This window comes from Cetorhinus maximus, chromosome 20 (assembly GCF_964194155.1).
Source record: "Cetorhinus maximus chromosome 20, sCetMax3.hap1.1, whole genome shotgun sequence".
In the NCBI taxonomy this organism is placed as follows: domain Eukaryota; kingdom Metazoa; phylum Chordata; class Chondrichthyes; order Lamniformes; family Cetorhinidae; genus Cetorhinus; species Cetorhinus maximus.
In genome coordinates this window covers 6,079,541-6,107,061 of record NC_135898.1, presented here as the reverse complement: position 1 = coordinate 6,107,061, position 27,521 = coordinate 6,079,541, and the positions used below count along the sequence as shown (strand labels likewise).

The window sequence follows — 27,521 nt, the reverse complement described above, 5'->3', positions numbered from 1 at the left end:
TCAAAGAAGAGCTCCGGGTAGGGGGACCGGCAGGGATCCCAGCTAACAGAATGGGAGAAGAGCAGAGAAACAGGCTCCAAGCAGAAAAAGGGCTGGGGTTGGCAGATTTTTAAGTAATGAGGAATTGGGAGAATCCCTGAAGATCTGAGAAGGCAGCTGGAAGTTGGTGACTCTGTGCTGTGGGACGTTGGGGCAAAGGTACCCCTCTGGGGCAATAGTATCCTGCTTGACGTTGCCGAAGAGCTCATGTTGTGCTTGTGAATTGGTGCTGGGCTGCAGACTCAGGAATCCAGGGGAGCGGAGTCTCGGAAGACGAGACTAAAACCCTGCAAGATGGGCCAACCTTGAGGCCACCCAAGTTGGAGCAACTTTCAGAGTGAATTCCAAGGCAAGATCTGCAAAGGTGAAGGCGGGAATCCCTTGTGATAGAGACGGTTTCAGTGAGATTGGTTGAATCAATGTTACCGATGTCTGGGTGGGTTGCTGCTTCTGTGGCATTTTCCTTCAACAGTGTGACATATGATGCAGAGCAAGAGGATCCCCATGGAATACCTGTGCTCTCACGCTCATGTGTAGGGATATCCTTGTCTTTTTTTGGGGTAAATTCCCATTTGCTTTGTTTTAGAAACTACACAGGGGACTGAAAAGCTAAATATTTAAAAAAAAAAAATACGCTGAATTATTTTGAGTTTACACAGAAACCAGTTGTGTTGGCATCAGTTTTGTGAAGCAGCTGTACTCTGAGGCAATCCCTGTCCCAATGCACCTCAGTACATCCACTCCATTGTGTGGTGCATTGTGGTCCAGAAAGAAGCTCAATATTGAGATAAGTATTGACTCAAGTAGCTACACAAGGACTATCTCTTGATAAAATGCTTGCATTCGCTGATAATCATTTGTGCGCCACTCCCTGCTTGAACACATCCCATTCTTGAACACGTTGTTCTGCACTTCAAACATCAGCTTGGATTTACATGGATATCTGTTCCACCTCACTAAATCGTAGCAAGTTCTTCCTGGTATGATTGATAAGCACCTATGAACAAAGAATCCGAGGCATCAAGGTTTTAAAAATGACAACTTTGAGACTTTTAACCTGGGGTGAAGGGTCTAGAGCTAGAGTTGGCACAATCTCAGGGAAAAAGGGGCTCATCATTTAGGACCGAGATGAGGATAATATTTTTCAGTCAGAGGCTTGTGAACCTTTGGAATTCTCGACCCCAGAGGTTGCTGAGCGTATTCAAGACCAATATATTGACACATGTCTGGATCAAAAAGGAATCGAGGGATATGGGTGTTTACAGGATCCAAACCACGTGGTGAAGCTTAAACCAAGGCACAAGAGTTTTTTCCCCCACAATTTAGTGACTTGTTAAGTCTCACAGCTCTCCTCCCACACAACCCATGTCGAAGCTATCACCTACTTATATGTGCTCAAAGGCAATTAATACCATCACCTGTTTCTCTTAACTGTAACAATGCACTTAACAAACTATAACAATGTAAGTGATAAGAAATTAACACTGGGGATCGGGTGGGAGAGTGGAGTTGAGGTACAAGTTAAGCCATGATCTTATTGAATGGCAGAGCAGGTTTGGGGGGCCATATGACCTTCTATTTCTTATGTTTCGTATGACACCTTTGATGTGAGAATACATAGTTTGTTTGGGAAAGAGTGATGATGAAGAAGTGAGCTTTACTCATATACAGCTAAGGGAAACAGTGATTAATACATGTGATGTGCAAAGTTGTGTTCTGTACAACAGAACATCAATGATAAGCATTGGTTGCAGTGAGAGCTAACTGTTGGTTCTAATGCGTTTTCTCAATTGTTTAATTGCATAGCCTTATTCAGTCACATGATATAACATGCTGCCCTGCCCAGAAAACAATGCTGGCACATTGTGGAAGGCTTCACACCATAATGAATGGTTGGTGCACACTCACAGCCACATTGATGTATAGAAAATGAAGCAGTTGTATCAGGGTTGAGCTGCTCAAAGCTCTGCAGTTGCAAAGAGCTTTCCTGATGTTGATGATGTCACCCTGAGCACCACAGCCTTGTAACGTGCTCAGACCCAACCCCTACTAAATGGTGAAGTTGTGTAAACAGGTCTCGTCTGGTAGACAGCACAGCAAAGCATGATAGTGTTATTCATATATTAAAATATGCCCTGGGCCATATGTGGCTACTTTACTGAGCCACAATTATGTATACAGTTCTACTGCTTTCAGTAATGCTGCTTTGGGTGGGGCTGGGCTGTTAATTAATATTGATTTGCTGTGTAAATTTGTCAGCCAGCATTTCAATCATCTCAAGATCGGAATTTTATCAAGCTGAGGAAGAGAGGATCTGAAATTGCGGATCGTTTTGTTGTCAGTCCCAGTTATCACCTGTCATTCTCGAAGCAGCTTACAGCTCCCCATAGTTTGTCCCATTCTCCCTTGTCCATCCAAAAAAAAAAACAGACCTAGAAACAAATAACCTGCATTTATATTCACAATCTCAGGATGTCCCAAAGCGTTTTACAGCCAGTGAAATACTTTTGGAAGTGTTGTCACTGTTGGAATGTAGAAAACCTGGTGGTTAATTTGAGCAGAAAAAGCTCTCTCAAACAGCAAAGAGCAGGTAATCTGAGTGATGTTAGTCAACGGGTAAATAGATCTTGTCCATGACCCAAGTCCCCTCAATGGTTTTTATTTTATTGTGCGCAGCCTGTTCATTCGAGTGTGCAGACCGTTTACTGTTTGTATAGCATGACCGCGCATGCACGGTAACTAAGAGGGACAACTGGTGTTCGGACTGTACAGGAACAGCCATGCAGCTTGAAGGCAACCTTGGTCAGGACTCCCTTGCTCTTGTTTGAAATAGAACAATGGGGCTTGTTTCTGTTCGCCTGAGGGGGCAGAGAGATCCTCAGTTTAACATCTGACCTGAAAGTTGGATGGAAGCCAGCACTGTGCATTGCTACAAATGGAGGGAAATGAGTTGAGTTGGAAATGAATCCAGTGTCTGTTACTGAACCAGAGTCAAACACTATCCTGTTCGCCATTTCATGGAAATGGCAAAACACAACCAGAAACAGATGCAAGAAAACCATCAACTGAGTATTAGTAGTAACTATTATCAGCGTGTCCTGATATATACAGGACCAGCATCTTGTTATTGATAGCTTATGTACAATAGGCACCACAGAGTCATTGAATATGTGCATCTAAGAGATTTGATTTGTTCTGCAGGCCTGACGGCATCTGTGGAGAGAGAAACAGAGTTCATGTTTCAAGTCTGAATGACTCTCTTCAGAGCTGAAAAGAGGTAGAAATGTGATGGATTTTATACTGTTGAACAGGTTGGGGCGGGTGGGGTGTGTAGCAGCTGGAGCGAAACAAGGTCAGGGATAGGTGGGAACTCAGGAGAGTTTTGACAAAGAGCTTCCTGATTTCCCACCTATCCCTGACCACCTGTTTCACTCCAGCTGCTACACACCCCCTCCCTCTCTTCAACAGTATAAAATCCATCACATTTCTACCTCTTTTGCTCTGAAGAGGAGTCATACGGACTTGAAACGTTAACTCTGTTAATCTCTCCGCAGGGGCTGCCATACCTGCTGAGTTTTTCCAGCACTTTCTGTTTTCATTTCAGATTTCCAGCATCCGCATTTTATTATCACTTTGAATTGTTTTTGTTTTAATATATGAAATTGCTAACATGGCACTCAAAAAGTTGAATTGATTGAGGCGTTAATGATAAGTTCCTTTAGTTTTCTCGTTGCTTTATTCCTCCACAACTGTTGCCTCCCTCAGCCCATCAACCCCAAACGGACTCCTTTTACTGAACCACCTTCAGCATAGTGCTTTCAGCCAGAGACACTGTCATACTGATGCATATTGAAAGGAGCAACTTGGATTTAATTAAGGTCTGAAAGCACTTCATAGCCAATGAAATCCCATAATTTTGAAGTGCTGCCTAATTGAGAATATGCCTATTCTTTCAAGGTATTTCACTGGCTGCGAAACAGTTTGGGACATTCTAAAGCTATTGGAAGATTTGCATAGAACGCAAATTCTTTCCTCTTACTGGTCACTGCCAATTGCCTCTGTAGGCAAATGCAACGTCCAATTTTCACCGAGTCAGGTTCCAGCAAATAGCTCTGAAATGACCACTTGTTAGCCAGAGGCTGAGGGATAAATGTTGGCTTCAATTCTCCTGTTCATCTTTGAACAGTGCCCGGGCATCTTCTAAATCCACCCAAGGGCGCAGGTGGTCTTTGGATCAGTGTCCCATTGTAAAGTACTGCACTCGATTGCTGTGTTGGATGGTGTGCTTGAAGCTCTGGAGTGGAGCAATGTTTTGCATTTCCTTCAACTCTCACACAAGTGCCACAAGCTTTTGTGCGAATTGAGTGCTGCCAAAACATATCCTGAGTGTGACATGTAGATTGAAGTGACAAGCTAGCATGGGGTTTGATTGTATTAGTGCTTGGTTTGGTTGCGAAATCAGTGCTTTATTATCAAACTGATTTGTGCCCAAGAATTTCCATGAGCTGGTGGACGGTTTAATAATGGAATGATAGATTAATTGTGGAAATCACTCTTTGAGGCACACCCATGGCCGAGTTGTCAACTACTATTACTACCCAACTACCTGTGCAAGTCTTATCAAGTAGGCTATTAAAGTATCACCACCTGGTTGGCTCCAGTGTTCGAATGTCTGCATATCACAGAGGTGTTAAAAGACAGGTGCAAAGAGAGACAGGCACAGGAGTCAGTCATCTTTGCAGTGTCACATAGCTATGTTCAGAACACATGCCACTGCAGGCCACAACAATTTGAATGTCCCTGATTTCCATTGTTCCACCATTGGCAACTGAGCCTTCATCTTCCTTGGCCCAAGTAGAATTACCTCCTTTAACCTCCCTGCTTTTCTCCTCTTGAAGTCCCTCCTAAAATTGACCTGTTTGACCAAGCTTCTGGTCACCTTTCCTTATATCACCCCGTGTGTCTTAACTTAAAACTTTGTTTGTTAACACATCTTAGTACTTTAAAGGTATGAGATAAATGTAATTTATGAACACAGCTTATTTCACGTAGTCGGAACCTCTGAAGGCACTTGACAGGAGTATTACCAGACAAAAATGAGACATCCTGTCACACTAGGTGATATTCGGGCAGATACCAAAAGCTTGGTAGGTTTTAATATCATTTTGTTTCACAATTCCCTCTGCTTCCTCTTCTGCAGGAACTGACGGTTGCTGAGCCATGGCGTGCTGACCTTGATAAAGCCACCACTCCTCAATCCAGTAAGCATTAGAGACCCACAGCCCACAATGGTGCTTTGCTTCATCATTCACACCTAGATCCAGGCGTGGGTTATTTGATGCACTCTGTTGCTCCCGTACCAGGAGATGAAACTGTGCCTGATTTGTTTTCACTCAGCAGAGAGTGGATATCCTTAGTACCTGTTCCAATAAACACACAAAGTAGAGGGGAGGAAAATCCCTCAATTATGATAGTCTCACAGTGACATGATAGGAGGTTTCACTTTCTTTTGACCTGTTCACTATTTTCCCTGAGATTTCTACAGTTTGTGATTATGCTTCAATCTACTTTTTTCCCTTTGCTTGCCTGAGTTTTAACCTGTCTCAGTTACCTGGAGGAAGATAACAAGTCTCGTCACCCCATGCACTCAACCTTTTACAATCTGCAGGACCATTACAGTGCAGAGCAGCAGCAGCTCTCCCTCTCGGTCTCTTTCAATTCTGATGTCTGGAGGCAGGCCTGGACCAGGCGAGTGGGTGTAACAGATTACCTGTTCCTGAAGAGCGCACACATGTGGGCTGCAGGAGAGCTGGAGCTCTGCATTGAATGACATGTTGGGGGTGGTGGAGTGTGGGAGCACAGTGGGGGCCGTGTTTGTGGAGCTAGGGGGTGGGAGCAAAGGGTGGGGAGGTGGAGTGAGGAAAAACGCAGCTGGAATGGTTTCTAGTGTGGAGCTGTGGGGACAGTGGGCGGGACACTATGGGACATGTAGAGCGATCAGCTGAGTTTGGCGAATGGCTTGTGTCTTTGTGGGCTGTCTCAGTACTGAGCTGCAGTACCTCAGACGTCAATTTGCTTGGGCCCTGGATTATGGGGTTGTAGCCAGCTGGTGTTCTTCCTGCTTACAGGGTAAATTATACTCAGAGTTAAAGTTGTTAATCTTTTTATTCAGTTATGAAGTTGCTACCTCCAGGAGTTTAGAGTGGGCTGGTATTGTAGCTGTACATTGCATCAAATCCTGCTTCAGAGCAGAGCATAACACCTATTCTTTAACTGAATCAGTCTGAAATGACACCTCCGATGTGGTTCTGGGACCTGATTACTGCTGATGCCTGATTGGTTGAATTGATAGGGCATGGGCATCTATGGAATCTGAATTGCGAGTGTGTGTTTGTTTCGAGGCATGGTGGCCTTTGGTGAAAGGGAAGCAAGTCTCTGACACAAAACACTGTGCTCAGACAGGCAGAAGACTTGTAATAGTGTGAGCTAACCTCCCAAGCCAGTACACATGGGCATTCCAGTCCGAGTGCAGTATTGTGGTTGAGCGGGGTGACAGGGTGAGGAGTCACTGGATCATAGATTAAACTCATCAGAGTGCAAAAGTTGACAGGTAAATGTGGACCCTTGGAAAATGAAATCTCCCACAAAGGTTTTTTTTACAAATGTTCTTGGAAATTGATTGTAGCAACTCAGCTACTAATGCATCAAGAGGAGAGATAACGCAAAGCTCAATCACTACATTAAGGTGCAAAAGGAAATGGAAATGAGTGAAGAATAAATTTTGATTCACTATCCAGAAAACCTTTTTCTTGAAGGATCACTTAGATTCCTTAAAGCAGGATAGTACAGAGAAAAGATTGGCGTTGTTCAAATAGATGTGAATCCCATGACGAGCAGGGTATGTTAACATACTCAGACCATGAGTTTAACAAAACCCTTTTTTTTCTTCATTTGTTCATTTGCACGTCAAAGTTCAACTAATGAGAAATAGCGTTAGCGCGTTCTGGCAAAAAAACCATTGACCTGAAACGTTAGCTTTGTTTCTCTCTCTGCAGATACTGCCAGGCCTGCTGAGTAGTTCCAACATTTTCTGTTTTTATTAAAGCACATTAACAGACCTGCAGCAGGTCTAATCTTCCTCATGCTTTTGTGTAATTTGATCTGTCTGTACTGAGCTACTTTGCCTCTGGCCTAGTGTGACTTATAACTGATTATGCATGTGGTTTCTCTCTCTTGTTACGGCTGCTGAGTTTCTGCTAGCTGGCGAACTGAAACATGGCTCCTGGCAAGTCATCGAAGAAGAACCCCTGGCCTTAAACATGTCTAATAACTTTTGAGGAGTGCTATTTTTCTTTTGTTAGCACAAGGAAATATTTACCTGTATTTGAAAATTCTAACAATGAGAAAGACCATACTGCACTTGACGCACAATGTTTTCGGGATTTTCTCCAAGAACGTGACTGCCACTTGTATGTTGTTTTCAAACTTTTAATTCTTGCTTTTCTGGCATTATTGAAGATGGCAGATTTGAGAGGAGAAGAATTCAGAGCAGGAGGAGTCCAAACGGCGCCTCGAACCTGCCCCGCCATTCAATAAGATCATAGCTGAACTTCGAACTCAATCAATTTTCTCACCCTATATGACCGACCTTATGTGTGCAAAAATGTATTGATCTCATCTTTAGTGGACTCAGTGACTGAGCATCCACAGTTCTCTTGGAAGGAGAATTGCAAAGATACACAACCCTCTGAATGAATACATTTCTCCTCATCTCAGCATTAAATGGCCAACTGCTTACTCTGAGATTGTGCAGCCAGAGGAATCAGTTGCTACCCTCGGCTTGTTCACATAACTTTGATTGCTATCCATGTTCAGCAACTGTAAAGACTTGCTGAGAGCTATTTGATTCAGTAAATAGTGGGCAATGGTCACATCTTCTTGTGTAAATGCTGGACAGATTGATGAAGCCTTGAATTGTGCTGATTTCTTATAGGAGCAAGTGAGAGTATTCTAACTCAGCAAAACAGTGTACTTCACTTGCATTGCAAAAAAAATCTTTTGCTTTAGGCGAGTACTGATAAACAGCAGCTTTGTTAAACCACAAACCAATTAAGCTTTGCCTCTCTCAATACACAGTATTACTCAGCCTTTTAATTAAATAGGCACAATCCAATTGCTTCTGCAGTCTGTTTGGAAATCCAGGGCAAATAACAGTGTCAGTGTTAACCAAAGCCGCCTAACAGCCAGGTCCTTCTCTTCAAATTCCTGTGCAACAAGACCCAGTTGGAACTGTAGCTGGCATGGCACATGGTGGCAATGTGGTGCAACCTTCGCATGTGTTGCCACTTGCAGAAATCATGGGAGCTTTAAGGCCGTTGGAAGATTACAGGTCTGAATATGAAATGATTCTTTTTGCAGCACAGGACAAGAGAAGTTATGGTTTTTTTTCTCTTAAACTGACAAGTGACTCATTGGGTCCAGTTCGGGAATATTTCTTGGGGCAGATTTTCCTGCGAGTGGGGATCGTGCTCACCAGGACGAGGACAGAGGAAATTGGGGAAGGCCCCGCCTCACTGATTCCTTGCTGGATTCACTGTTCGCTGTTGCGTGTCTAATGTGCATTATGGGCAAAATACCTGGAAGATCAACTGAATCCCCCTCAGGGAATAACAGGTGGTGGGCTGACCTAACTCACTTGGAGGGATGTGAGTTGGCCATTTAACTATCAGAATGAAGCTAAGTGCTGTCATTTTCAAAGCTGTTCTATCTTTGACCACAGACAACTGGGTTTCCCCAGGCCTCTGGAAACTCAGCACCTTAAATGAGGACAGACGGGTTGAATCCATGAAGTGAGTGCCTTTGCAGCACTGCTTGAGGTCCAGGAGGAGCAGGAGTGCTTCCCGGCTTTATAAATTATGCAGCTGAATGCTCCTCCAACTCACCATCACTGGTAGAAATGCTGTGCCTGATCCCACCCTCCCATCCACGATCAGGATCACCATCAGATCCTTCCCCCAGCAAGTGAGACTGTGCGAACGCTCGCTCTCAAAGAGCCATTTCTCCGTTGCTACAGCTGCTTGGTAAAGAGTACCCCCATTCCACCAAAGTAAAAGTCTTTTACTTCACAAACCCCGCTGGCCTGCATGCATGACCTCTCAAGAATTTGGGGATACGAAGGGAATCCAGGTGCATGGGAAAACACCGGTGAAAGTACCGGACACAGCAGCTTTGCAAATGGCTGTGCCTGTGTTTGAAGTTATAGCACTGAAAGCTGTCCACTGTTTGTGATTTGTGAGCGTCCGTGCTTTTAGAATGCTTCTTGTATGTTTTACCACGTTGGTTATTTGGACCTCTCAATTATAGGTTACAGTAGGATAGTGTTTATGTTGCTCAACTCGTAATCCAGGGACCTGGACTAATGATCCAGGGACGTGAGTTCAAATCCCACCAGAGCTGCTGAGGAATTTAAATATCCAATGGTCAGATAATCTGGAATAAAAAGATGGTATATGAAGCTGTTGTAACGTGAAGTATCATGTTCCAAAACCTTCTGTGGTTCATGAATATTTTTCACTCAGCTGGTCTGGCAACATGTGGCACTGTGCTGACCCAGTGTTGTTGACTCTAAACTGCCTTCTGAAATGGCCTAGAAAGCCAATTAGTTGCATTCAAGAAGGCGGTTCACCAGTACCACCTTAAGGGCAATAAATGTTGGCCTTACCAGAAATGCCTACATCCTGTGAATGAATTAAAGTAATTTTTTGTCAGTGTCTGTTATGTCGGGTATGTCTGTTCATGTAGGTTTTACTGTACTATGTCCCAAAATGTTAGTTTCTGAAATAAATGTTCTGATTTGCTCCTGAATGAATCAAGGTGATCTGCTTGTATCGTGTCTCGAGGGAGCCTGTTTCATAGATTAGCCACTTGCTCAATGAAGTAAGTGTTTCTGCAGAATAGCGGTAGTTTTAAACTTGCTTTCACCCCCTTGTAATGAGATGCACATTAGTCCTCATGGCATTTTCTGATCTTGCTGGGAATGTGCTGTGTTGTTAGGCTGTTCATTTAAAAAGTACAGTTAAGGCCAATGATGTTCCTGCCTTTTCAGGAATAAGAATTTAAACCCGTACATTGTTGAAAAGAGAGACATGTTGCTGAAGCTTCATGCCTTGCACTCATCAGGACGAAGAAAAGAATAACAAATTTCAAATGATCATAATAATTTAAACCACGTGTTCTGATTGGTTGGCAAGTCGACTGATTGGCCAAGGTGATGTCATGGAGAAAATAACGGCGAACTATTGGCTCTCCAAGCTCCCAGTTAATTCAAAAAAAAAAGCACAAGGCTTGAGCATATTCCTTTTGTTTGCAGAGAACAGATTCCTGCATATGAAGATATGTTGCTTCTAACAAGTGTAAATGAGCCATGTTACGAGCTTGACTGATTACCTGAACTTGCTTGTTCGTGCAGCTGTAAGCGCACTCAGGACATAAATTTGGCATTCTTGCATTTGTCCTGATGAGTGCAAGATGAAAAGCTTCAGCAACGTGTCTCTCTTTTCATCAGTATTCAAGTTCTGTACAGCCAAGTGACTGTTTGTTTGTTTGTTTGTTTATTTGTTTGTTTGTTTGTTTGTTTGTTTGTTTGTTTGTTTTTGAGTTGAGTTGCTGTGTTCCTGGAAATGCTATGGGCCTTCCTTCGTGTTTCAAGTTTTTTTCAGAGCAAAGAGCAGGATCAAAGAACGTAACAAATAAGAAGAGATTTAGGCAGGATGGCGCCTCGAGCTTGCTCAGCCATTCATAAAGAACATGGCTGATCTAATATATCAACCCTAGTTTCTTGCCCTATCGCTGAATTCTCTCAGTGCCCAAAAATCTATCAAATGTATACAACGACCAGGAATCCAGAGCTTTCTGGGGGACAAATTTCCAACCCTCCGAGTGAAGAAATTTCCCCTCATTTCAGTCCTAAATGACTGAACCCTTATCCTGAGGCTATGACCCCATGGCCTAAACACTCCAGCCTGGGGAAAAAGCCTCCATCATCGACCCTGCCAAACCCTCGAAGAGTTTAGACATTTAACGAGATCACTTCTCATTCTTCTAAACTCCACAGATTATATGCCAATTCTAGTAAATCTAATCAGAGGACAGCCCTAACATCTCAGGAATCAATCTAGTGAAGCTTTGTTGCACTTCCTCTCAGACAAGTATATGCTTCCTGAGAAAAGGAGACCGAAACTGTACACAGTATCCCAGCTGTGGTCTCACCAAAGCCCTAACCAATTGCAGCAAGGCTTCCTTACTCTTGTACTCCTTGCAATAAAGGCTAACATACCATTTGTTGTCTAATTGCTTGCTGTGCCTTAGGTTATTCAGTCTTTCCTTTAAATTTCTCTGGTCCTTTGCATGTTGCTGCAGCCAAGCATATCACAGATTAAGAGAAGAAACCTTGTGACGTGCCCACTTTTGCCCAGTCGCTGTAACTTGACAAATTTTCTCAGAACGAGTAAGTTTCACCCTTCTCTGTACCATTGCCCATTGTAATCCCCAGCTCTTTAAAGATTGAACTGCCTTCTGAAGCTAAGTTTATCTGTTGGCCTGCAGAAGGCTGACAAAAGAGATTGAAGCCGTAGGAGCTTACAGCACAGAAGGTGGCCAATCGGCCCATTATCCCAGTGCCAGCTCTTTGAAAGAGCTATCCTATTAGTCCCTGCTCTTTCCCCACCGTCCTTCAATTGCTCATGATTTTGTTTTTAACATTAATATTCAATCTGCTTCTATCGCTCTTTCAAGTGGTGCATTCCAGATCATCATAGCTCGCTGTGTGTACAAAAAAAAATCCTCACCTCACCTCTGGCTCTGTTGCCAATTATGTTAAATTTGTGTCCTCTGGTACCAACCCTCCTGCCACTGGGAACAACTTGTATCATTATTTACTTTGTCAAAACTCATTACGATTTGGCAACCATTTCTTGAAGTCTTCTTTCACTGTAACGATGCAATGTCAGGGCTATCTGCATATCCCATTTTGTTCCTCAATTATTATGTTGTCACTGGTGATTATATTTGTGACATTTGTAAATGTCGAACAGATTGAGTTGGTGATTATTGTTACTGCCGGGGTGATCACTGTGAATGGCCAGCTCTTAATACTGTGAATGATTCATCGATCTGAGTATTCAGCAGGTCAAATAGTGTCATCTGACTCATCCAGCCTGGAATGAAAATAGATCTTTCAAGTGCTGAATGGACCACAGAAATGTTGCTTCGATATCAGTTCATTGGAAAGAGGCATTAAAACCATGAAGGTGCATGTTTGCTGTAAGCTGCAGTGATCCAATGTAACATTATTTGAAAGCAGTTGTATGTGATTGCTCCCAGTTATATGTTTTGCTTATTTTGAAGGACTAAGAGACATTGTGTGGGGGTGTCCCACCAAAATTGAAAAGTTTTCTTTCAAAGGGAAAGCTAATTAGGAAGTATGACTTGGACACATAGAGATGTTGCTTCTCATGCAATGTGTTCCGTGCCACAGAAACTATGAAATTGCAGAGAAAGGGTATCAGAGCACCCGATGGGTGGGTTTGACACCAATAGTTCACTGTGGTGTCAAAACGAATTGAAAATAAACTCCAGTTGCTGATGAGTCACCTTGCAAAATATTCCCCTTCTCTCGGAATTGTTTAAAGAAGGCAGTTCTTCCCCGAACCTGGTTGACAGCTCATCTTTTAACTGCTGGGAAAGGAGCTCTTCAGTATGGATTTAAGTAAATGTTGGCAGAAGTCATGCGTGGGGCAGGGAGTTGAAGCTGCGGTCGAGCACTTTTTATGAGATGTTGCCTGGCTAGAACTCGAACCATGCCCTACTGGTCTCTAAGTAAATCAAAGCTGAAAAGATTTTGGAGGTAGTGAACTCAGAGGTGGATGAGGAGTCGAAAAGCTTTGACATTTTGGGTTGGAGTGAGTTGGGTTGCGAGACTGTGCAGAGCCTAGATGGAGGTACAGAAGGGAGCAAACCACTGGTCCAACCTACTTGACACTCTGAAAATTGTAAAAAGCCATGGCCAATGCTCTCTCAAATTCCTCTCCGACCCCGACACCCCCACCCACCCGCTGCACCACCCCCAGGAGATCTCTCACACTAAGTGTTATCCATAAAGTCCCAGTCAAGAGGCAATCCAGCTCACTTCCAGAAGTGTAAAGAGTCAGCACTGACCACAACAGCTGTCAATACTCTGTGTGCCCAATGTCCTGTCAGTTTAAACTCCAATCCCCTGCGCCTCCCCGATCTCTTAAACTGCGATCATCTCACGTTCGGAACACCAACCAGCCCTATTATAGTTTTGCCAGGTCACATCAAAGTCCATGCTGCCCTGTGGTAAATAGACCAAGGTTGAATGAGCAGGACTGTGGATTTGCAGCCCAGGGGAAGGCAGAAAGGAGGTGCTGTCTAGGAGCACGTAGTGTTGTCAAGTGGAGAGAGAGCGATAGGAAAAGTTATGAGAAAGGAGGGGGATCCAGAGAGAGATTATCTGTTACATGACAAGATGGAGGAATTTAAAATGCAACGTCAGCCAGGAAAAAAAGCTCCTCCACGTCAGGGGAGGAAGTAATCCAGCTAAATATTATCCAACCTAATAGGAGAGATGCATTTAAGGGCAATCAGGATAAACACATGAGGGATAATGGAATAGAAGGATATGTTGATGGGGCCTGAGATATAGAGGGCTGGGAGGAGGCTTTGTGGGGGAGAAACACCAGCATGGAGCAGTTAGGTCGAATGTTGTAAGATTTTATTGATTTCTATGAAGCTGCTTATTGGAGAATTTATTTCAATTGTGTGTTGAAATTAGCAGTATGAAAAAACTGAAACATGATTCACAATAACAGGGTTACATTTGATGACCCTATGAGTGTTTCAATGCCCTTGTTGAAGTCTTTGCTTGAATGCCATAGCTTCCGCTGTTAACCTGGGCTTCGACTGGATACTACAGTCCATACCGGTCACCGACCCTGTGGGCTGAATCTGAGCTCATTGCCATGAGACCTCAGTCTCAGACAGCTATAGGTCTGGAATCTTTTCTGAAGCTGCTGGCATTTCTACCCAGTAGTAGGAATACTGAAGAACAAGGGGGCAAGCTTCATGAGCAGAAATGAGGAAAGATATACTTTTCGGAAGTATCTGTGTGAGGGGAAAAAAATTCAGTTATATAGCTGTTGTAGCTTCTTCTTTAAATAAACTTTAGAAACTTATTAAGGCGAGAGACAGAGAGGGAATGAGAAGCTTCCTGCTGTGCCCTCCTCTTTTATCATTCTGTCTGACAGGGTTCCTTTGAGGGTTCAGTGAGGGACCACATTTGGAGGTTCAGTAACTCCTGACTGTACCGTCTGATGTTGTGGGGGGGGGGGTGGCCTCAGCAGGTGAAGAAAGTCCTTGGTGCGTCAGATTGGAATAGCAGCGTGATGTGCCGACATGCTGTCATTCTGATGATGACATGTAATAGTGCTAGTCGTTAAGCTACAAGTCCAGAAATGACTATGTAATAGCATAGGAAGGCTCAAACCATCCATGTAATGCTGCTCTACGATTCCAATGGCGATGTTCGAAGAAACTGCGCCCTGTCTCCATTAAGATAATATGAAAAGATATTAAACAACTGTATTCTAATGTTGCAAATAGTAATTTCTGTGCTGCAGCCTTTTGGCTCTTCAAAGCTTGAGTTATACCAGTAATCTCCACTCTGTGCTCATGGTTACTTTCTCTCTCCTTGCTGTGGTTCTTCACTTTTATTTTCAAACAGTTAGCATCTGTCACGGCTGTGTCTATCACTGGTGTAAAATGAGCTTGTGGGAACCTGATAAAAACTTAGGGGCATGGATGCATTGTTGATCAAATCAACAGCTGAATCTAAACTTCTAAAAATGCTAACACCTAAAAATTAACATTTTGATCTCCCTGCTGTTTTGTGAATTTCCCCCCCCCCCCCCCCTTAACAAATTCCTGCAGGAATCAGAGATCACAGATATGATAGACTCGAGAAGTTGGGGGGTGTGCTTCTCACCAAAGTTGAGACGATTCAAGAGTGACTTGATCAGGGTTTCGAAAGGATGATGGTAAATAGTGAGAGATTGCTTGCAATAATTTGTAACAAGAAAGCATAAATTGAAGCGAATGGCTAAAGTAATCCCAGGGGATGTTCAAAGAAGTTTCCACAAGGATATGGTGGTAGGATTGTGGAACCCTCCAATGCAAACTGTTGTTGAAGCACCCATGAATCCTTTTCAAGGGAATTAGGGAGTTGTTTTAAAGAGGGGGTGTGAGCGCTGAGTGGGATTAGACTGAAGAGTTCACGTGGTGAAGAACACTGGTGCAGACATGATGGGCTGAATAGCCTGTTTCTGTGTTGTCAAACGATGATTCTCACAATTATGTTTCTACTTTACTTGGTTGGTAAGAGTGGTGTGGGGCAATGCTGGGAACATCTGACTGAATTCATGTTCCAACGGGATAGAAGTTCCTAACCGATCCCCATGCCACCTCAGCTGAAATACCCTGCTCAAAGTGCTGTATTCTGACTGGAGTGCAACTGTTCGAGATTGTTTTATTCCAACTGGGTATGAAATAGTTTGGGTTTAGAATATACTTCCTGATTGGGCGGTGGATCGAGATCCCAAAGTAGCTTCCAAAAAAAACACTTGACAAAATACTGGGAGGAGTAGAAATTGGAGGGATATCGGGCATGAGCAGGGGAGTGGGACAAACTGGATTTCTCTTCGAAAGATACGGCATAGAATGGATGGACTGAATGACCTCATCCTGTGCCCCTGTGGTTGCATGATCTTATGAACAATAGCCCGAGAGTAAGTTGACCAGCCTGCTGATAATGCTAAAAGCAAAATACTGCGGATGCTGGAAATCTAGAACAAAAACAAAAATACCTGGAAAAACTCGGCAGGACTGGCAGCATCTGCGGAGAGGAACACAGTTAACGTTTCGAGACCGAATGACCCTTCAACAGAACTAAGGAAAAATAGAAAAGAGGTGAAATATAAGCTGGTTTAATGGGGGGGGGACAGGTAGAGCTGGATAGAGGGCCAGTGATAGGTGGAGAATGCCAAAAGATGTCATAGACAAAAGGACAAAGAGTTGTTGACGGTGGTGATATTAGCTAAGAAATGTGCTAATGGGGACATTAAGGGTAGAAAGTAGGACGAGCAAGGGACAGATAGCCCTAGTGGGGGTGGGGTGGGGGGAAGGGATTGAAATAGGCTAAAAGGTAGAGATAAAACAATGGATGGAAATACATATAAAAATAATGGAAATAGGTGGGAAAAGAAAAATCTATATAAATTATTCAAAAAAGGGGGATCGGAAAGGGGGTGGGGATGGAGGAGAGAGTTCATGATCTAAAGTTGTTGAACTCAATATTCAGTCCGGAAGGCTGTAAAGTGCCTAGTCGGAAAATAGGTGCTGTTCCTCCAGTTTGCGTTGAGCTTCACTGGAACAATGCAGCAGGCCAAGGACGGACATGTGGGCATGAGAGCAGGGTGAGATGTTGAAATGGCAAGCGACAGGGAGGTCCGGGTCATGCTTGCGGACAGACTGAAGATAACACTGTTGCTTCAGCTAACTTAGTCTTAGCAATGTTTACCAATCTAGTTTTCAAACATGGATTTTGTACAAAAGCTGTTGCACTCTAACCATTATATTGAGTCCTTTACATCTCTATTTTTTGCTGATTGATGTTTTTTCTCGTGTAAATTTGCAGGTGGAGAGAGATTTTGAGCGAGAATATGGCAAGCTCCAGCAGTAAGTATAAGACTTTAAATTAGGTACAAATTGAAATACTGTGCTGCCATTTAAAGCTTAATTGTCCCTCACTTTTCCTGAGCACAGCATTTGATTGATTGACGGCATTGAGTTGGAATATTTAATTCGGACAGAAAATATAAATTTGTTGTGGCAATTAAAGCGAAATGCTATTTTTCCAGTGTGAGATGTTGCTCAACTTGTGAAAGTGATCACTTTTTCCTGTTTTCTGTTCAGGCTGGAAGATCAGATTAAGAAGCTTCACAAGGATATGAAGAAAAGTACTGAAGCAGATATAGGTAGGACCATGTACCACACTGGGCAGAACTGGGCGAGGTATGGGCTATGTGGAAAGCACACCTCAAACTGCCTGCAGATAGAGAGGCAAGACCGTCTTCTCACCACATTGACAAGCATGTTTATGCCTGAATGGCCAAGGGAAGAAATCAAGAGATTGAGGGGTATCATAGATATGGATCCTTTACTGAATGACAAGGGCTAACAGGAATGAGAGTGGGAACCTGAATGAGCTGGCAACCCCATTTCTCTGGCAAAAGACAAACATTCTGATACTTAAGTTAATTCTTAGCTGACATAGCTTAAAAGCACATCCTCTTCTTTCCCTCAACTTAGCTAATGTATTTGCTCATGTGTGCACAGACCTTTCGTTATTTAAGTTTGAATCATTCAAACCACTTCCCAATATTAAATTTTTATTCATCTCAGACTTGGAAATCGAGAACTTACATTTAAATAGTGCCTTTCACGACCTTAGGACTTGCCAGGGTTGTTTACAGTCAATGAAATACTCCTGTATTCACTGTCGTGGGTAATTCGGAGCCTGCACTCCTCCAAAATCGCGCTGTGGCATCTTCCCATTTCCATCTGAAAGCCACACCTGTGATAGTGCAGCTCTCCCTCACTACTGCAATGGTGTGTCAACCTCGATTTTGTGTGCAAAATCCCTGCAAACAATCTTCACTCCTAACAAAAAGAAGATTGAGTCAGCATCCCACCCCATGACTTCTATCTCTATTCACCTAATCAACACTGATCAGTCTTGGATAGCTCACTGTTTAGTATCAAATGAAGGAGGGGGAAAGATTTCCTGCAAAACACACTCACAGGGGAACCTCTAACAAACATGAATTCCTCTTCATTCTGCATCCCTGATCAGTGATTGCAATATATTTTCGGAAACTGGTTATTTACTTGGCAGGAACCAATTAAGATTTAAGACAGCAGATAACAAAGAGTAAGTTTCAAAAGCAGGAGCATATCACAGAGCTTTGACATGGCTGCAAGAGTTAGCTCACTGTCAAGATGATGGGCTGGAGTCACCCCTAAAGCTCGCACCGCTCTGCGAAATACATGCGGCCATGAGCTATGTACCCAGTCTAAGTGTGTAACTACACGTTCAAACTGAGGAACCATTGCAGCACTTTAGAACTTCAAGATGTGCTTCTGCTTTGCACAAGCTCTTGCACCCATTATACTTTTAAAATAACATGAGAGGTTTGGATATATGTTATGTAATGGAGCTAAATGGTCACTGACAAAAAAGAAATAGTGAATGTTGCATGACTCATACTAAAGTGATAATTGACACTCTGCTGGATGTTGGGTTTTTTTTTAATGTTGGATGCTGGAAATAACACACCTTCAATGTGTTACTTGTCTTCAGCCTGACACAGAATATGTAGTTGCCTTTAGAGAAATCAGCATTTTATTGAAAAGCAATTGAAACATTCTGGATTGCACTCGCTAAATTTGTAGATTCTTCATCTTCCTTTCTGTACCACTCGATCCAACAAAAAGAAAGAACTTGCATTTCTGTGGAGCCTATCTGGACCTCAGGAAATCCCAAAGCCCTTTATAGTCAGTTCAAGACTTGTTTTGAGGTGTAATCGCTGTTGTTATGTTGTTATGTCAGCCAATTTGCTGACAGCAAAGATCCCACAAACATCAATGTGATAATGACCAGTTGATCTATTTCAGAGATGCTAGTTGAGGGATAAATATGGTCTAGAACTCCCCTGCTCTTCTCAAAATAGTGCATTTGAATCTTTCACGTCCAGCTGAGAAGGCAGATGTGATCTCGGTTTAACGTTTCCCTTTAGAAGACAGCACTTCCAACAGTGTTGCACTTGCTCAGTACAGCACCGAACTGTCAGCCTAGATTTTGTGCTCAAGTCTTTGGAATAGGACTTGAACCCACATGCTCCTGACTCAGTGTTACCCTGCTGATCCCCCCCCCCCCCCCCCCCCCCCACACAAGCTGACAATCACTATCATAACACCAGAATTGAACTGTGAAGGAGTGGGGCAGCTTGTGCTGGGTTTTGCCCTGTTATTTGGTGCTGATGGGATCAGATCAGAAAGAGTTAACGTCAAACCTGCCAGTGACTCAGAGAAATGGGCTATGATTGCGTTTTGCTGGGTGAATTGTGAGTGTCAGAGAGGGAGCAGAAAACATAGAGCTTTGAAATGCACTGTCAGATGCACAAATTCCGTTAATGTATTAATCCCATTTTCCTCCCCATACCTGATGGTAATTATTAAAATCACACCAACCTATACAGAACACAGAGCCTGATTTCAGTTCATTTGTTTCGGTCACATGAATCAAGCTTCTTTTTACTCACCACTCCCACTTGACTGCAAAATAACATGGCTTGTTGTTTCATACCTCTCCAAATGTTTCACTCTATGCAGTTCAGCTGCACTCTCCTTTTTAATCATAGGAGGGAGGCTATGGACAGAAGGCTCTTTGCAGAAATAAAACAAATGTTGCAAGATAGGGAAACACCAACAGGCAGCTCAGGCCAGTGTTGAGTGGCCCAGCACAAAAGGAGTAAATATCCGATTGGAATGTACAACACCCTTAATAATCTGAGAACATGAAAATCACATGCTCGGATCATACTGATCCATCAAAGCTTAACTAAATCTGTACTCGTGGATTTTGTGTATCACGTTAGACATGAATATTCTGCACAGAACCTAAGTGGAGGTATAATTAATAGATAAATTGTAATTAATAATATAATGGTTAACACAATTTCATTCTAGTTCTCTGTGCTATTTTAATGGAAGCATTAACCCATTTATAATAGTGAACAGTGGAATATTGTATGAAGATATTAAGTGTATTCATTCACTATCTCAGCAACAGTCACCTTTGCGTCCAGCCTCAAGAATAATCACGTGGGATTGGTTGGTGTGTTTGAAGATAGGTTTTTTCCTTACCATTGGTGACTTCCTTTTTTTTAAACAAGGACTGTAATATTCCTTTCAGCAATGTCGAAGTCAGCAGTGAAAATTTCTTCAGATCTGCTGACCAATCCTTTGTGTGAACAAGATCAGATGTTTATGGAGACAGTGACAGCTCTGGACACTGCAATGCGGAGAATGGATGCCTTCAATCAGGAAAAGGTTTGTAATTCATTTACACATGGACAGGATATAATATAAATGGTTTCTATCGATTAAGGCAATAGAAGATAGTTTGGTGCTGCATCAGTAACCCAGTGGTTGGTCAATCCTAGTTTGGCAAATTGCAAAATCCAAATTCTGATGATTCATAGGTTTGCACACATTAAAACCAACCATGCAAGGTGCTGTTCTGTAAAAAGCCATCTGGTTCATGAAGGCCCCAGGATTTTCCTACATGTAACTTGATTCACACTGAGGACATGGCTGAGGTTTAATCCCCTCTGAAGCAGCCTGGCTAACTATTCAGTTGTTAAAAGAATCGCCGTGGAGCTTGAAAGGCACACCATCCTTTTCACAGAAAGTTATGGGTTCAGGCCCCACCCTGCAGATTGAGCACATAATTTAGGGGCTGACATTCCAATGCAGTATTGATTGAGTTCAGCATTGCTAAAAGTGTCACCCCTCAGATGAGATGAGAAACTGAGTCCCTGTCTGCTCTCTGCTGTGGAGGTACTCCCATTAAATGTGACTTTTGTGGGATCATGTCCATCATGAGAGAAAATTTAAAAAAAAAAATGATGTGGCATAAACTGTTGGCCTTAAACTGAATAATGAAGTGTTTCATGGGCTCTCTAAATCTAAGGCTGCAAGTCTGCTGTACTGACTGTTCTTGTAGCTGTGCTATCCATTCATAGTCAGCATTTATATTCTTGGCTGAGAATCTGATACATGCTGCAACACACGTGTAGAGCTCCTTCTGGATTGTTAAGCAGTCAGTATACGATGTCTGACTGGTTATGGAACTGCACTAGTGATCCACCAGGGCAAGTTGTGAATCTAAAGTCATTTAACAAGTTGCAATGTGAGGTTGGCAAGAAAAAAGGATTATGGAAACTGCCAAGTTGTTGTACAAGCAACCAAATGGTTCACCGTTGTCATTGAAGGCCGGGAGGATGCCACTGTATCTCCACCTGGTTGGCATGAGATTTCAGTCGCACACAGTGCATTTGACTCTGATTTCCCTATGCAGCAATGACCGATTCTAAAATGTTGACATTTTGCATTTCACAGCCCTGCAACCTGCTATGTTTAAAACATTATATATAGTTCCTCTTGTTCAGTCCTAAATTTCTTGTTTTTAGTCTTACATAACCAATTATAATATTTTGAAGACGTCTATTAAATCACCCTGTGGTCTCCTTTGTTCTGACAATTTCCATGTCTTTGGCGCAAAGAAATACAAGTACAATGCCCTGAACTCACTCTGTTCCTGAAACATCCTTCATGTAGTGTGGAACCCAAAACCACATGGACTACTCCAACTGTGATACTAAGGTTTTATATAGTGCCATGAAATGGATTTTTTTGCCTGAGTCCCTGTGTGCTAAATTGGCAGTCTGTGGAGGTTGTCACATTTCAGGTACAGGATGTTCCAAGCTTTTTACATTGGTTCTTGCCAAGTAATAAGGGTGGGACCCGGATAAGTTCAAGGGTTGGCGAACCACAGTTCAGAAGCCGTCAGTTTTGGAGAGTCAGCCTGCAAGGGTCACAGAGACAGAGGACAGGAACAGGCCCCAGTTAAGTTAAGAGGCATGAAAAGGGCTACAGTGAGCAGACTTGAAGTGAAGTGGGCTCGAGAGAAGCCCAGAAGATCCAAGAAGCTCCATACAGCCAAAGTGCTGCTGTTAACTCTGAGGAGCTGAGTTGGGGACTCACTGGAGCCCTGGGAGCCATTTGGTAACCGTTGCAGTTGAGGCTAACAAGAATCCCCGGGGGGCCTTTTGCTGGTTCGGTGCTCCTGAGAGAGAGTTCAGGTTTAGAAGAAGCCTTGGGAGCTATTAATATCTTGGTGCAGCTCAGAGTTGGGGCTCAAGAAAGCCCATGTGACTGGGTGTGCGGCAGGAGAAGAAAAGGCTCCAGGCAAGAGAAGGGCTGCTGTTAGAGACTTCAGGCAGTTGGGGCTCTGTGCTGCAGAGGGTTGGGGCTCAGGAGAAGCCCTGGGAGCCATATATAGCTGGGTACAGCCAGGAGACAGGAGTTTGGAGAAGCTCATGAAGCTAGCTGCCTAGCAAAGAGCTAAAATAATGTCAGTAAGTAAAGGCGGAAGTGCAGACTCAGGAATCCAGGAGAGATGAGATTGAAACCCTAGGAAGTAAGCTGTCATTGAGGTAGTCTGAGTAGGAATGACTTTTGGAGAGAATTTCAAGGAGAGACCTTTAAAGGTAGAGATTGGAAACCGTCATGAGAAAAACAAAGTTTCAGTGAGACTGGTTGACTCTCAGTGGGACTAACGTCTGGGCGGGTTGTTGAGAAATCTATGGAATCTGTTTTGGTTGCATCTGTCATTTTCCCAGTCGTGTGGTGTGTCTGAAAAGTTATATAGATTCACTGTTACATGTTAATTTTAATGTTCTATACTTAGTGTTATAAAACCCAGTTTGTCAAGATAGTAACAGCTCACATTCGTATCAGCACCTTTAACAGAGAAAAAAACTTCGAGGATACTTGGAGAATAAATGGACTGTGTATGGGACTCAGATATTAGGAGAACTTGGTCAAAGAAGTGTGGTCTAAGGTCCCAAAGGGGGAAGAGGTGGAGGAGTTTAAGGAAGGGATTCCTGAGGGGTGGACCTTAGGTGCCAATTTTGTTATCATGCTTGTTGATCTTAGATGAGGTTGTCCTTGGTTTAAGAGTGATGAAGACTTCTGGAGGCAAGGCTGTTGGTTAACTTTACCTTTTAATGAACAATCTACTAACTATGTACAATACAAAACTCCACACGAGGCTTCATATAGGCCTACCTCTCAGCATCCTCTGTTGTTATGTGACCTCACATCACTGATGATGTACTGTTTATTCCCATTAGTCCCATACCCCACCTCTCCTTCCAAGTCCCTGACTCTTTAAATATGTTATTTATATTATCCAGCACAAATCACCTCAAACCTGCGCCCTCTGGTTCATGCTGCTTTCACCAATGGGAACAGTTTCTCCCTATCTTCTGTGCCTTCTTCCAGAAGGCACTTGATAAAGTGCCAGATTAAAGATTATTGAAGAAAATAAAAACTCATGGTGTAGGGGGTAACATATTGGTAAGGATAGAAGATTGGCTGGCTAACAGGAAGCAGAGAGTTGGCATAAATGGGTCTTTTTCTGGTTGGCAGATGTGACGAGTGGTGTGCCACAGGGATCAGTGCTGGGGCCTCAACTTTTTTACAATTTATATAAATGACTTGGATGGGGGGATGGATGGTATGGTTGCTAAATTTGCTGATGACACAAAGATAGGTAGGAAAGTAAATTATGAAGAGGACAGAAGGAGGCTATAAAGTGACCTAGATAGGTCACGTGAGTGGGCAAAGATCTGGCAAATGGAGTATAATGTGGGCAAATGTGAAATCATTTATTTTGACAGGAAGAATAAAAAAGCATATTATCTAAATGGTGAGGGCCTGCGGAGCTCTTGAGGGGCAGAGGGATCTGGGTGTCCTAGTGCATGAATCACAAAAGGTTAGTATGTAGGTACAGCAGGTAATTAGGAAAGCTAATAGAATGTTATCATTTATTGTGAGGAGAATTGATTACAAAAGTAGGGAGGTTATGCTTCAGTTGTACCAGGCATTGGCGAGACCACATCTGGAGTACTGTGTACAATACTGCTCTTCTTACTTAAAGAAAGATGTAAATGCGTTAGAAGCAGTTCAGAGAAGGTTTACGAGACTAACTCCAGGAATGGGCAGGTTGTCTTATGAGGAAAGGTTGGACATGTTAGGCTTGTATCCACTGAAGTTTAGAAGAGTAAGAAGCGCCTTCATTGAAACCTTTAAGATCCTGAGGGGTCTTGACAGGGTGGATGGGGAGAGGATGTTTTCTCATGTGGGAGAATCTAGAACTAGAGGTCACTGTTAAAAAATAAGGGTCACTCATTTAAGACAGAGACGGGGAGAAATTTTTTCTCTGAAGGTCATGAGTCTTTGGAACTCTTTCTGAAAAGGCAGAGGAAGCAGCCTTTGAATATTTTTAAAGCAGAGCTAGATAGATTCTTGATTAACAAGGGGATGAAAGGTTATCGGGGGTAGGTGGGAATGTGGGGTTGAGGTTACATTGAGATCAGCCATAATCTTATTGAATGGCGGAGCAGGCTCGAGGGGCCAAGTAGCCTACTCCTGCCCCTAGTTCGTATGTTCTGTCCAGATCCCTCATGATTTTGAACACCTCAATTAAATCTCCTCTCAAACTTCCCTCCAGGGAGAGCAGTCCTGGCTTGTGAAATCTGTCTATATAATAACAGTTCCTAATCCCTGGAACCATTCTTGCGAATCTTTTCTAGACCCTCTAATGCCTTCACATCCCGTCTAAAGTGTGCTTTTGTTTTCTTTATTCTCTCATGGGATGTGCGCATCACTGGCAAGGCCAGCATTTGTTGCCCATTACTAATTGCCCTTGAACTGAGTGACTCGCTGGGCCAGTTCAGAGGGCAGCTAGCCTGGGTCTCTGGATTGCTAGTCCAGTGTCATTGCCACTACGTCACCGTCTCTCCCTATGTGGTGTATACAGGTTTATACCAACTTCCTTGTTTTTGTACTTAATGCTCCTATTTATAAAGCCCAGGATCCCGTATGCTTTATTAACCACTCTGTCAAGCTGCCCTGCAACCTTCCGTGATTTGATAAAACCCCAGATCCCACTGCCCCTGCACCCCCTTTAGAATTGTATCCTTTATTTTATTTCGCCTTTTCTCATTCGTCCAACCAAAATCAATCACTTCACACTTCTGCACATTAAATTTCACCTGACAGTTGTTCACCCATTCCACCAACCTGTCTTGTGTCCTTTTGAAGCTTAACACCATCTTTCTCATGGTTTTTTTTGTCATACTTCCTTGCTATCTTTAAATTCCTTCATGAGTGTTGCTGGCAAGGCCAGCATTTGTTGTCCATCCCAAAATTTCCTTGAACAGAGTGTCTTGCTCGGCCATTTCAGAGGGCAGCTAACAATCAACCACATTGCTGTGAGTTACATGTAGGCCAGACCGGGTAAGGACGGCAGATTTCCTTCCCGAGAGGGCATTAGCGAACCAAGTGGGTTTTGACAACAGCCCAAGATAGTTGCCATGGTCACCATTACCAAGACCAGCTTTTTATTCTAGATTTCTGAACTGAGTTTGAATTCCACCAGCTGCCATGATGAAATTTAAATCCGTGTCCTCAGAGCATTAGTCTGGGCCTTTGAATGACCAGCCCTGTGATATTACCGCTCTGCCATCGTCTCCTCCTTTCTCACGTGATGAGGTGGAAAGGCGATTTAAAAAAAAACTACATGGGGTAGAATTTAATGGTTCCGCCCACTGATGGGATTTTCCAGTCCCGCCGAAGTCAGTGGACCTTTGAACGGCTCACCGCATTTTACTGCCCCGTCCCTGATGTGACAGGGCTGTAAAATGCCACCCATGAGAACCTAGGCTTTATAAATAGAGGCATAGGGCATTAAGGCAAGCAAGTTATGCGAAGCCTTTCTAAATCACTGGTTAGGCCTGAGCCGGATTCTGGGCACAACACCTTAGAAAGGATGTCAAGGCCTTGCAGAGAGTACTGAGGAGATTCACTGAAATGGTCACAGGGATAAGGGACCTGAGTTATGTGAAGAGAGTTGAGAACCTGGCCTTGTATTCTTCGGAACAGTGAAGGTTAAGGGGAGAATTAACAGAGCTGTTCAAAATTATGAATGTTTTTGAGGGAATAAATATGGAGAAACTATTTGTACTGCGGGAAAGGTTTGTAACCAGAGGACACGGTCTTAAGATAATGAGTAAAAGAAGCAGAGTGGGGATGAGGAGAATTTTTTTTAATGCAGCGAGTTATGATCTGGAATGCGCTGCTCAAAAGGGTGGTGGAAACAAATCCACTCATAACTTTCTAAAGTCAATTCGATGAAATACTTGAAAAGGATAAAAAAAAATACAGGGATAAGGGGAAAAGAGAAAGGACTATTTGGATAGTTGTACTATACAAAAGAGCTAGCACAGGTTCAGTGGGCTAAATGGCCTCCTGTATTCCATGTTCTTCTGGTTCAAATTGGCAATTTTGAGAGACATGATAATGGCTTAGTTAAGATCATAAGACATAGGAGCAGAAATTAGGCCATTTGGCCCATCGAGTCTGCTCCACCATTCAATCATGGCTGATAAGTTTCTCAACCCCATTCTCCCGCCTTCTCCCCGTAACCTTTGATCCCCTTACCAATCAAGAACCTATCTATCTCGGTCTTAAATACACTCAATGACCTGGCCTCCACAGCCTTCTGTGGCAATGAATTCCATAGATTCACCACTCTCTGGCTAAAGAAGTTTCTCCTCATCTCTGTTCTAAAAGGTCTTCCCTTTACTCTGAGGCTGTGCCCTCAGGTCCTAGTCTCTCCTACTAATGGAAACATCTTCCCCACGTCCACTCTATCCAGGCCTTTCAGTATTCTGTAAATTTCAATCAGATTCCCCCTCATCCTTCTAAACTCCATCGAGTATTGACCCAGAGCCCTCAAACGTTCCTCATATGTTAAACCTTTCATTCCTGGGATCGTTCTCGTGAACCTCCTCTGGACCCTATCCGGGGCCAGTACATCCTTCCTGAGATACGGGGCCCAAAATTGCTCACAATATTCTAAATGTGGTCTGACCAGAGCCTTATAAAGCCTCAGCAGCACATCCCTGCTTTTATATTCTAGTCCTCTCGAACTAAATGCCAACATTGCATTTGCCTTCCGAACTACCGACTCAACCTGCAAGTTAACCTTAAGAGAATCCTGGACTAGGACTCCCAAGTCCCTTTTCACTCCAGATTTCTGAATTCTCTCCCCATTTAGAAAATAGTCTGTGCCTCTATTCTTCCTACCAAAGTGCATGACCTCACACTTCCCCACATTGTATTCCATCTGCCACTTCTTTGCCCATTCTCCTAACCTGTCCAAATCCTTCTGCAGCCTCCCCGCCTCCTTAATACTACCTGCCCCTCCACCTATCTTTGTATCATCTGCAAATTAGCCAGAATGCCCTCAGTTCTTTTATCTAGATTATTAATGTATAAAGTGAAAAGTTGTGGTCCCAACCCCTGCGGAACTCCACGAGTCACCGGCCGCCATCCTGAGAAGGACCCCCTTATCCCCACTCTCTGCCTCCTGCCAGACAGCCAATATTCTATCCATGCTAGTACCTTGCCTCTAACACCATGGGCTCTTATCTTAC

The 27,521-nt window shown here is 43.2% G+C and overlaps 1 protein-coding gene across 1 annotated transcript in view; it reads left to right on the top strand.

Moving 5' to 3' along the window:
- Positions 1-27,521, top strand: part of bin3 (bridging integrator 3) — a 127,918-nt gene that overhangs the window by 19,844 nt on the left and 80,553 nt on the right. The window contains exons 3-5 of the mRNA XM_078565406.1: positions 16,808-16,848; positions 17,086-17,147; positions 20,147-20,283. Of these exons, the coding sequence (XP_078421532.1) occupies positions 16,808-16,848; positions 17,086-17,147; positions 20,147-20,283 (240 nt within the window). The remainder of the gene's footprint in view (positions 1-16,807; positions 16,849-17,085; positions 17,148-20,146; positions 20,284-27,521) is intronic.